General features: G+C 39.7%; 1 protein-coding gene across 3 annotated transcripts in view; it reads right to left on the bottom strand.

Moving 5' to 3' along the window:
- Nucleotides 1-3,597: 3,597 nt before the first annotated feature.
- Nucleotides 3,598-12,824, bottom strand: part of HS6ST2 (heparan sulfate 6-O-sulfotransferase 2) — a 421,534-nt gene continuing 412,307 nt past the window's right edge. For all 3 annotated transcript variants that reach the window (XM_066249551.1, XM_066249552.1, XM_066249553.1), the window contains one exon: nt 3,598-5,875. In XM_066249551.1, the coding sequence (XP_066105648.1) occupies nt 5,002-5,875 (874 nt within the window). In that variant the 3' untranslated portion in view covers nt 3,598-5,001. The remainder of the gene's footprint in view (nt 5,876-12,824) is intronic.

Below are 12,824 nucleotides of genomic sequence, written 5' to 3'. Positions count from 1 at the left end.
AAGACAAGGAAGTCTGGAAGAAATCATATAATTACACTAGTTATTTTGGGAGAATGAGAGTTGTGTAGGTAATTTCACTTTTTACTTTACGTGTTTATGTTGTTTTAATTTTTAAAAATTATGTGATTAAACACACACACTGGAAAACTAATTAAGCTTTTAACTACATTCTGAGACAACATTTGGTTTAGATTTCCATAATCCTTAGAGAAAAGATCAAATTCTTTTCTGTTCTCAAGCCTAATGCAATGACTTCCATGTAACAGATATTCAGATAAAATGTTTGTGTGGTACTATTGGGAAGTATGTTTGAATCACACCTCTGTATTATTTCAGACTCTGGGATCATGATAAACTCTGCCAAGATTTTACTGTTTAGGAAGTCTTGATTGGCTCTCTAATTCAAGGGTTGACCTTTTTTTTTTCTCTCCCAAGGGTAAGAAAGTAAATATTTTAGTCTTTTCAAGTCATAAAATCTTTGTTGCAATTACTTCTGTCTCTGTAGTGTTGAACAGCCAGAGGAAATATATAAAGAATGTGCATGACTGAATTTCAAAAAAAATTATTTACAAAAGCAGGCTAGGGCTGCATTTGGCGCAGGTCCACAGTTTTTGGACTCCTGCTCTAGCTACTCAGAACTTTGTCTCTTATACTGAGAAACAACTGATTTGCTTTTTTTTTTCAAGATACTATTTTCTGGCAGTTCTGAGAGTTTTGAACATTTGTGAGGGTCTGGTTGATGTGTTACTAACTTACGTTAGAATTTTTTAAGGTATTGATCTTATCCCACAATCCCATGGTATTGCATTTGGACTCAGAATGCACTATGTGTTGTTAGACTTCTTACAAATACCTGGTTTTTGTTTGCTAGCATAGTTTAATCTTTAGTAAAACTGAGATAGAAAGAAATCTTGCTTAAGACAGGACAAGAAAACTATGGTCTGTACATCACCACCCTGGATTACTCTATTGCTCTGTTTTGTGTCTCAGGAATGAGGAAATTGTAGTTGTTGCAAGCCTATTATATGATAATTTTATGCTTCTCCCCTCCTCCGCATGAAAAGAAATCATCTTTCTAAGTGTGACATATCTTATAGACCTCCAACACAGCAAAGAGAGACCTGCTCTTATGACTCCTACTGAAAATCTTAAATTCTTAGGAACTGCGCCAATGAGTTATTTCTTCACTGTAGTACTTCTCTGGGCTACCTCAACAGCTAATTTCCTTAGTAGCTGACCCTAAACTTCTCACCTGAAGCATACTGTAGGTCTTCTACTTGTTCCTTGCTTCAGTAAGAGAGCCCAAATCTCCCAGATTATCCCCACAAAGGAAAAGGGAAATCTTTATTTTCTAAATATTTAAGTTCTTGGCCTTCATGTTCCTGTTCACCATTCCTTTCAAGGGGTCATGGGACCCTTATATAATCAGGGCCTTTGGCCACCCAATTATTACTTAATTAACAATTGATGGACAAAACTTTTTAGTATAAGTAGTCTACAAGCTGAGTGTAGTTAAACCCCCCCAAATTTCCAGCTTTCTTCCCTCTAATCCCATGGAAAAGGACAAGGACTAATCATCCCCATCGAGAGTCTTAATCAAAATTTTGGAAAAATAAACACATTTAATATAATTAGAGAAAATTGTGTTCCATAACTTTAAAAACCAGTAATTTATTGCTTACTTTTAACTTCTCTTTTGTAGGCAGAGGGGATAGAAGAAATGAGTGTTATTTTACCTTCCTGGGTGTTCTCAGAAATGCAAGTATCTACTCTAATAAAGTTTAAATTAAAACACACATTCATTGCCTGGCCAGGTGGTGGTGCAGTGAATAGAGCATCAGACTGGGACGCAGAGGACCCAGGTTTGAATCCCCGAGGTTGCCAGCTTGAGTGTGGGCTCATTTAGTTTGAGCACAGCTCACCAGTTTAAAACCCAAGGTCACTTGCTTGAGCAAAAGATCACTCACTCTGCTGTAGCCACCCCCCAACCCCCACCAGTCAAGGCACATATGAGAAAGCAATCAGTGAACAACTAAGGAAACTAAGGAGCTGCAACAGAGAATTGATTTTTCTCATCTCTCTCCCTTCCTGTCTGTCCCTATCTGTACCTCTCTCTGTCTCTGTCATAAAATAAAACACACACACATACACACACATACAGACACACACACACACACCATTCATTTGTATAGTATAATGGGTTAAATGATTGTGTCCCCTCAAATTTCATCTGTTGAAATCCTAATCCCAATGTGATGGTATCTGGATGTAGGACCTTTGTGAGGCAAATACGGTATTAGTGTTTAGCCCTCATAAATGGGATCTAGCTAGCTACTTTCTGCAATGTGAGGACACAGCAAAAAGATGGCATTCTGCACCAGAGAGAAAGGTTCTTATTAGACCTTGGCCATGCTGGCACTTTGATCTCAGACTTTCAGCCTCCAGAATTGTAGGAAATATGTTTCTGTTGATTAGCCAAACAGTTTATGCTATTTTGTTATAGCAGTCCGAGCTGACTAAAATACATAGCAAATCTTATTTTTCATTGACAACTTTGTTTTAGACTAAAGAGGAAACAGTGTGGATTCTCAGAGCGAAGCACCCAAAGCTAAGGCCATTTTAGTTTGACATATTTCAATGGGTCATCTCATTTCCATATCTGGTCACCAAGAGAGAGAAAAAAGAGACTTCTTCAGAAAAGAGAATTCTGTCTGTAAAGTAATAATGTCTAGAGGCTTCAAACTTCAACAGAAATAATGAAATTACTCAGAGCCTGCAGTTTACACTTTATTTCATATCTATTATTAAATCACACAAAATCAGTGAATGATTTGTAAAGTTACACCATCAGACAGATGTTTCAGTTGAAATCATAGGATTTACATGTTGCTGACAAAAAAGTATATTTATAACATCCTCTATATACAGTGATCAGTATAGACAGAAAAAATGCACTTAATCTCAACAAATCATGCACACCACAGCAACAACACAAAATGATTTTCTGTATCAAGCTTTTCCACTGGCTCAGACTTCATCCTGATTTCTTACAACAACTATCAGTTTTAAGAGTAAACATTATCAATTAAAACTAAACAAAATTGAAACACCACAGCGATCTACAGAATATTTATTTTAAAAACACAATGTACACAAAATAGTTTCACTCTAAAACACTTTGACTTCAAGGTGTGTTTAATTTTTTTTTTGACTCCTCTCAGTTTTCAGTTCTCAGAATTCTTAGGTCTGCAATACTGTCAGAAAAAGTAAAATTTAGATATTTTGATACAAGCTTAGCGTCAAGAAAATTTATTTTTAAACTAAAATATTCAGGTCTTGCCCACTTCTGGCTACATTATTTTAGATGAAACTAGATCATTCAAATGAGCAGATTGAACAAGATATGACTCATGGTCACACTTCTAAGCATGGTATTCCTGAGAACAAATGCCACTTCCAATTGCTCTGTTTGCCAGACAGCCAGAGGGTTAGGGTAAGTCCTTACAAAGTACTACAAAATCTGTAAAATGGAAAGTTCCTAGAATCACAATGCTTCATAGCACAATGATTTACATACTATATTTTTGCTCTGCTCAATTCATAATCAATGCCCTAAAAGTATTTATGTAAAGACTTACAATACTCAATCACTTTCCTCAACTCATATGCTGATACTTAACCTTACTACAAAATACTGTTTCCTTTGATTCTTTCTTAAAACAAAACCTGGTAGACGGTTAACCCAAAGAATTAAGGTACAACTTTTGGTGTAACTGAATAACTCTGGCTATCTTCCTAATGCTTATTCTACCATTGGTTTTCTCATGTAATTGTCCACAATCTGTCAACACAGATAAGATATAATGGACTAGAAATAGCCAGCCCAAATGGCAACATTACAATAAAAATGTATAAGAAGTAAATAACAATTTATTCATATTCAGGTTCAATTCTATTTGATCAAGAATAAATTCAACAATATATTTATACATATTATCCTGTTCAAGAGTTTCTTCATAAAGACCTCACTACACAAATATTGATAAGACAATTTTATAGAAAATCCTGACTTTTATCCAGGATTATATACCACAATAAATCCAGCGACACGCCATTTAGATGAAGAAAAAAGAGTCTATAAATGGGTTAATTTGGAATGAGCACAACTGAGAAGGCTTAAAATGAATGAGAAGCAGCGCCAAAAATATTCCAGAGTTGTTGAAATTACAGTGCCCAGAAAATGTCTGGAAATTAGATCTTTACATTGGTATTCCATTTGAAAATTAAAAAAAAGTGTTTTGTTAATATATGATACACCGTGTTTAAAACCTTAAAAGAGTAGAAGGGAGAAAAAGTTTAAAATTTTAAACATTTCTTAAATAACAAGATATAACCGCTGTTCTATTTGAAAAACCAATATTTATACATAAAACTACCCATATTTGGAAGAGAAAAATTTAATTTTCTACACTTTGGTAAAATTTACCATTACTTCTTATTCTATTTAGATAGCTTCCTTGTTAAAAATCAAAAGAAAATGAAAGGTTGTATGTTTTACATTAGTTTTTTTTTATGTTTATATCCATGCTTACTCCTAAAAAAATTCTTCTAGCATTGAGTTTTTACAGTGTATCATAAATAATTTAAGGTTCATTTTTTAGCGATAAGTTAAATGCCCCCATTTTGTTTTTATTTTGTCTTTATAACTAACTGAAAAACTTCTTAAGATATATAAAGAGCAATTTCTGGTAAGTCTGGTTTGGCTCTTGGATTTTAAATATACTCAAACAAACAAACAAAAAAAGACGATTTAATTATGTATTGAAATTTGTTTTACCCCACACAGTATAATATTTAATTGAAAGGCAACTGTAAAGGCAACATCTTAACTTTTTTTAGCTTCCAAACTTAAGGAATAAGTTGTGTTTGAACACTCATATTTTCAGACTTGTCATATTTTTACTGGCGCTTTTGGAGTATGCAAAAGCCTTTAGGAGCCATTTAACGCCATTTCTCTACACTGCCTGTGTAGTCATTGGTGCCATTGCTGGTGCTGCTATCGTTCTGCTCTTGGCCGCGTTTCCGCTCCTGGCTTTCCCGGTTCTTTTTCTGGACTGAATTCTGTCTTAAACTCTGAGTCTGATTCTGAAGCAGATTCTGAGTCACGTTCTGATTTGCATTCATATTTGGATTCTGACTCAGATTCTGAATCTGGACCTGACTCTGGCTCTGGAAACGGGCCTGAAGGAACCTTCCCTTCAGAAATTTGCGTTGTTCCTGACGTTTCTGCCTAGCTTCCTGATGGTCCTTCTGCCTCATAAACTGATACCTTTGCAGAAAGAGGTCTTTTGCAAAGCTGTACAATTCCATATCCAGAAAATTTAGTGTCTCAATACGCTTTTGGATTTCCTCATTGATCTCTACACTAGAGGCCCTAGTGGTATTATATTGGATAAATGGTGAAATAAAGTTCATGTTGAAAGTTTTCTCAAACAGATACTGTGTCTTCCGCTGAAACTCAGTTAGGCCAAAGAATGCCATGTCCTTCAGATTTGATTTAGCACTTTCGAGGAGGACCTTGTTTCTTTGTTCTTCAGGCATGACAGAGAGGTTGTAGCAGCCTACTAGGGTCAGATCAGAAAGCATGCGCACCTGGCGGTTGTTGGCTAGATTATAGGGGCAGTCCATGAACTCTTTCAATGGGCAGCCAGACCAGTCATCACCAGTATAGCAGCTGGGCAGCTCTTCAGAGGTTGGGGGCCTTCCATCACAGACATGCAGTGATGCTTTCCATGTTGCTCCCCTCTGGACATGCCTCCACTCACTTAAGTACCGGGACACTGGGTCTCGGAGGATGGTGATATAGTGGAAGTTTCTATGGAGAAAGCACAAAAAGCAACAGTCAGTGATGTGGGTGACATAAGTGGCATCAGGAGGTGTGTGGTATATGTGATGTTCACTGGCTAGTAAGAAAGAAAAAGAATGATGAAGATCTAGTGACATTTGTCTTGTGAACTGTACTGTAGTTTGAGTTTCACTAGCCTGTCCAGATAGTTAATTCTTTCACCTAACTTGCTGGTATGAAAAGTTTACGCCTAAGACATCAGCCTTGTCATTCTTTACTCCCCCTTCCCCCTTGCCCTCTGTTTCTCTCTATCTAATCAATGACAAAATCCTTTCAATAAACCTATTTGCTAGGTAGGTGCTCCATCAAACCCCCATTAACTGATGAAATGGGGATTCAGAATAACTGATTTTACTGAAGTGATATGGGGTTGATATGTGAACACAAATTCTAATCTTTCATATTAAATATAAAAAAGCTTTTTTCCCCAATATCCTGTCTAATCAGGATATCTTATTAAAAAACAAAACCTCAATGAATGAGTGTCTGATGCGATAACTTTGATATTGGCTGTTGTCCTAACTTCATGGCTCATATATTATGAAAGTGTAAAATAGAGACAGAGCAACTCAGGGCCTCCAGAAATAAACACTGGTTAATCACTGATTGAAATAGACATAGTATCTGCCAGTGGCATATTTGCACGCTACTACTTTGGTTTCAGACTTCACTCATGTGATAATTTTCCCAGGACAGGAAAATTGACTCTATCAATATTAAAATGTTCCTTTTCTTTCTTTTCCCTCTGAAAGGACACTTGCATGTCACCAAGAATGAAGGCTTAGCTGTTTGGCTATCTGCACTTTAAAGCTGCAAACTGATAAAATTATTTGTTCATATACCAAACTAGCAAACATTTAAACCACACACCCACACCCACCCATACACAGCAGGTGCACACACATGCACACCTCAGAAACGTAAAGGCCTATCATGTGATCGGGTATTTTAAAGGGGAGAAACACCTTGCAGTGGGCTTTTAATAAGAAATGAGATTCTACTCAGGTTCATAGGATGAAACATGAGGTTATGGAAACGTATATTTTGGAAGGAAAACAACAATAAACACTGAATATTAGCCTTAAGTTTCTTACAGAAAGGTTAGGGAGTGGCTTGCAGCTTTTCTGAAGTTTATTTATCCCCATCTGAAGGAGTGGTGGCTCCATACACATACACAAGGAGACAGAGGGAAATACAAAACCAAAAAACCTCAACCAACTGATTGAGTCTGTTGGCTGATGTCCTCTGAGGAAATGTTTCTCCCAAGTCTTGGGCTTTGAGCAACTCAGGCACCCTAGAAACTCACCTGTAGGCCTCTATTCTGTGCATGGTGTTTCCTCTACCTGCTGTGATCTCCCTTCTTTGACTGGAAAATTCTACTCATCGTTCTTCAAGTTCTAACCCAAGTACTATCTCTCTTTTCAGAAAACTTACCCTAACCTTTGCTGCCAGCCATTTCCTCTTCCCTGTATCACAAAGCACACTTTTGATACTTAATTGTAATTACTTGTTTGTACTTCTGATGAAACTATGTTTTTCAAGACTTGGCCCCTGTGCTGTTCTGTAACTCTCATCCTATCTATTTCAGCTTTGTTCCTTGGCCTTTATACCTGGCACAAAGTAGAATCTCAGTAATCCCTTTAATTGCTTATTTAACTATCTATTCCAGAGAAATTAGAAACTAAGAAAGATACGCCTGATATTATAAAAAACTCTAGATAATATTCTAAGTCCTTGCAAAGTCACAGAAAAAAATTTAAATAACCATAAATATTTTCTGGAATAAACAATCATGAACACAGAAACATCTGGAGGTGAGGATAGAGTAGGGGCCAAGACCATCTTCACCTATCTCATTGTTTATCCTAAGACCTGACTTAGCTGGTGCTACTAAAATTCATCTCAGTAAAGATGCACTGATAAAGAGTAGCAGCTTTTGTTTCTCAGCAGCCAGTACCAACAAAAGTGATTATTATTCTCATGGGCTTCCTCCTTCTACTCCAAGTTTTGGTGTGCATTCATTCATTCCATATTTATCAAGCCTTTATTCTAGGCCTCAAGTAATAGATTAGTGGCAATTAGTCTGATTACTTGGGAAAAAAAGAAATTTATGAAGTTCAGTGACACATTTGGATTAATCTTTCAACCAGTTTATCCAGGCATGCATTATAATGGAGGCTGCTGGGTGTTTTAAGTCACCATAGTGGAGTCACCTTCATGCTTAGCTGAAAGTCCTCCTTCCCTAGTATGTTTTACTGATTTAAGCCTACAGTGACATCCTCTGGTAAATCCTAGACTGCACCTCAGTACAAGTCTGAGGCTCTCCTTTCTGACAGCTCTTCCTTACGTTTCAGAGCAGATTGATCACAACCACCAGAGTTAGTGTCAGGACCAATGATTTATAAGTATCATTCCCATAAAGTGAGAGAGGAGGCACCACAAAAAGGCAGAAACAAACATTCAGAGTGTCTCTCATGTTTTGGATGTCCGACTCCTTTCACTTGAAGGTCCCTGGTGCCTGTATAAGATGAGAGCAAACCAACATGGGCAGCCTCAGTCTCTTTACTAAAGGGATTATCATGATAGAGCAATTAGAGGAGCCTAAAAACAGGCAGGCATGCACGCATGTACACATATACACTGCCCTGTTACCCTACATAACAACAGCTCTGGAAATTCAGTGATTGCCAACAGCCCCCATCCTCCGGAGAAAATAGGCCCAGAGACCCAGACTGCTGCAACTGGAAACACTTGATGCTGCTTGAAAACTGATCTCATAAATTAAAAGGAAGATCTGCTGAAGGGCAGGTCTGCAGGAATATCCAAGGGCCTCCTAAATTGCATAGTGTGTTGGAATTGGAAGGCAGGTAAGAATAATACCTGGAAGGTTTAGCTGGGCAAAGGATTCAGGATGCTCATTCTTCTGAGTGAAGCGTTGTTGAGGAAATATCAGACAAGCAGTCTTCTGACCCACAGCAAATGAGGATAAGAAAGGCCAAGTTTACGGGAATGTACTGAGAATGAAGTACACATAAGAACATAAGTGGCACTTTTCCAATGGTCAGTTCAGTTCAAGCATCTAATGTATGCCTGGCACTGAGACAGGATACCAACAGGAGTGAGAGGTGGGAACCCAAGGAGAGCATTTCAGTATAGTGTGCTGGTCATGTTAAAGCGAGGACAAGGTACAATGAAAACAATTTGCAGAGATTCTTAACCTAGCCTGACAAGAGATTTATATCCTGTTATGCATGGAAGAAGTGCATTGAAAAAAATTCAGTGATGGGATTCAAATTATTTAACAACCAGTTCTCTGCCTTAATAACCGTTTTAAGTATAAAAAAACCCCAATATACTGAAAGGTAGTTTATTTTTTCATGCATTTGATACTTAAGAGCAACAAAGAAGTACACAAAACTAGATTATCTAATAAGAAAGTTTAAAAATATTAACGAAAAAATATTAAATAATACCTGACAAAAATAATAAGACTGTTATTTAAGATATTTCCATATTTCTTCTTGATTGGTGTCCTCACTTGAAATTCTTTTCACCTATGAATGATATGAATATTACTATGGGTGCTTAGAATATGCTGTTGTGCAGATGAACATTAAAAAAGAGTAAGTAATGTAAATTTGTGATTTCCACAACGAGCGACTGCTCAGGCGCCCACCTTAGAGAGAACATTCATTACAAGTGCCATTTAACAACTGGTTCACCAAACTCAACAATAAATTAGGTATCAGCAGGGCTGGTTGGCTCAGAAGTAGTGTTAGCTCAGTGTGTGCATGTTCTGGGTTTGATTCCCAGTCAGGGCACACAGTAGAAGCAATCATCTGCTTCTCTACCCTTCCCCTTCTCCTTTCTCCCTTTCTCTCTCTCTCTCTCTCTCTCTCTCTCTCTCTCTCTCTCTCTCACACACACACACACACACACACACAGCTTTAGCTAGGTTGAAGGAATTTGGTCCCTTTGCTGAAGGTGGCTTTGACCTCACCTTAGGCACAAAAATGGTTCAGTAGCCAAGCAACGGAGCAGCAGCCCCAGATGGGCAGAGCATCACGCCCATGGGGGCTTGCCAGGTGGATACCAGTTGAAGTGCATGAGAGAGTCTGTCCCTTTGCCCCCCCACCACTTATCACTTAAAAAAATAGATATCGGCCCTGGCCGGTTGGCTCAGTGGTAGAGCGTCGGCCTGGCGTGCAGAAGTCCCGGGTTCGATTCCCGGCCAGGGCACACAGGAGAGGCGCCCATCTGCCTCTCCACCCCTCCCCCTCTCCTTCCTCTCTGTCTCTCTCTTCCCCTCCAGCAGTGAGGCTCCATTGGAGCAAAGATGGCCCGGGCGCTGGGGATGGCTCCTTGGCCGCTGCCCCAGGTGCTAGAGTGGTTCTGGTCGCAACAGAGCGAAGGCCCCTGGTGGGCAGAGTGTCGCCCCCTGGTGGGCGTGCCGGGTGGATCGCGGTCGGGTGCATGCGGGAGTCTGTCTGACTGTCTCTCCCCGTTTACAGCTTCAGAAAAATACAAAAAAAATAGATATCAGTTTTCCCAAACCAGTGTGAACCAGCTGAATCCTATCACTGAAAATAACTTTTTGGGGATTACAAGGTAGTAGCAGAAATTGAAGATGAAGAAGTAGCACTGGACCTGGTTATGGAAGGCCTCAGATGTCATATTTAAGAATTTAAATGTTTTAAGCAGGGAAGTGACATGGTGAGATTTGTGTTTTAGAATGAGTATGGTATGTGAAGCTAGAATTAGAGAAATTAATTTGGGTCCCTGTAGGAAACAAGACCGAAGAAGGGGGGTAGACTAAAGAAATATTTGAGAGATAGAATTAACAGAATTTGGTGACAAAATGAATGTAGGTGAAAGAAAGGAGACAGACTTAAGGATGCCTCTCAGCCTGGTCAGGCAGTGGTGCAGTGGATAGAGCATCGGACTAGGACACAAGAGGACCCAGGTTTGAAACCCCAAAATCACTGCCTTGAGTGTGTGCTCATCTGGTTTGAGCAGGGCTCACCAGCTTGAACCCAGGGTCTCCAGCTTTAGCAAGGGGTCACTTGTTCTGCTGTAGCCCCCCAGTCAAGACATGTATGAGAAAGTAATCAATAAACAACTAAGGTACCACAATGAAGAACTGATGCTTCTCATCTCTTTCCCTTCCTGCCTGTCTGTCCCTGTCTGTTCCTCTCTCTCTCTCTCTCTCTTTCTCTCTCTCTCTCTGTCACACACACACACACAGTCACATCTCTAACACAGGTTTGAGGTGCCTGTGGGACGTTTAAAAAAACATTTGAATGAACACACATAGTACTCAGAGAGGGATCTGGGCTTAAGATAAAGATGTGAAGTTGTCACAAAAAGTGGTAGTAGTTTTAGACTGTGAGGACCTAATTAGGAAATGGTTTTTAATTCCACCTATGTGACTACAGATATTTAAAAGACAACATTTAATACCCCAAGGTTTCTCTTTTTTATGCTAAATATGGTTTTCAGTTATTCTCTACACAACTTCAAGTTCCCTCACTATTCTCTTTTTATATTTATTTTTTTTCTTCTTTCCCAAGTAAGAGGAAGGGAGATAGACAGACTCCTGCTTAACCTCCAGTGGGATCCACCCTCCAACTCCTGTCTGGGACTGATGCTCTGCCACTCTTGGGCCATGCTGGCAATGGAGCTATTTTTATTGCCTGAGGAGGATGCTCCATGGAGCCATTCTCAGTGCCTGGTCCAATGTGCTCAAATTATAGCCAGTCAAGCCATGGCTACTAGAGGGGATGAGAGAGAGAGAGAGAGAGAGAGAAAGAGAGAGAGAGAGAGGGAGAGACTGAGGAAGGGGAGGTGTAGAGAAGCATGTGGTTGCCTGTCCTGTCTTCCACGACCAAGATTTAAGCCCAGGACATCCACATGCCAGGCCAGTGCACTGCCGCTGAGCCAAATGGCCAGGCCCCCTTCCCTGTCCTCTTGTTTGCCTCTGAATATATTGCACTTTTTTGAAACATTCCTTCCTGGCAGTCTGGCAAGTTACAAGTAGGGACAGTCTATCCCTTCCCTCATTCTTTTTTTAACTTTTATTAATTTTAAAGAGAGAGAGAGAGAGAGAGAGAGAGAGACATCAATCTGCTCTTGTGTTCCTGTATGTGCCCTGACCGGGGATCAAACAGTCAACCTCTGCACTTAGGATGAAGCTCTAACCGAACAAAATATCTGTCCAGGGCTCCCTTCCCTCATTCTTGTAAACATTTCTCTTAATGTGGCCTCAAACCACATTGGCCTTTTGAGCAGACATGCCACACCACTGACACACAGTCAACTAAATTCTCTTACATATGCTGTCTTGAAACCCAATCTACCTTATCCTAGACTGATGAAGTTAATTTGTGGCTCTTTTAAATTTCTTTCTGTTAGAGTAAGTAAGTCTAAGCCAGTCAAAAGGCATCTGGATTCAGATTATATGCCCCAATATCATCACCACATCCTATAATTTCGTTTGGCAATGCCTGTAGTATCCAGGCACTGATCAAAACAGAACAAGATGCAGGTGAAGGCAGTTCTAGAGTAGTTGCTGGAAATCTCCTTTCAGATTGACATAAGCCCAAAGTTGCTGCTGAATGGATTCATTTAATTTAATTTAATTAATTAATTTATTTATTTATTTTTTCTGAAGCTGGAAACGGGGAGAGACAGTCAGACAGAATCCCGCATGCACCCGACTGGGATCCACCCGGCACGCCCACCAGGGGCGACGCTCTGCCCACCAGGGGGCGATGCTCTGCCCCTCCGGGGCATCGCTCTGTCGAGACCAGAGCCACTCTAGTGCCTGGGGCAGAGGCCAAGGAGCCATCCCCAGCGCCCGGGCCATCTTTGCTCCAATGGAGCCTTGGCTGCGGGAGGGGAAGAGAGAGACAGAGAGGAA

The sequence above is a fragment of the Saccopteryx bilineata genome, chromosome X (genome assembly GCF_036850765.1).
Source record: "Saccopteryx bilineata isolate mSacBil1 chromosome X, mSacBil1_pri_phased_curated, whole genome shotgun sequence".
NCBI lineage: Eukaryota > Metazoa > Chordata > Mammalia > Chiroptera > Emballonuridae > Saccopteryx > Saccopteryx bilineata.
The sequence above is the reverse complement of the archived record's forward strand: the minus strand, read 5'-3'. Positions and strand labels throughout refer to the sequence as shown.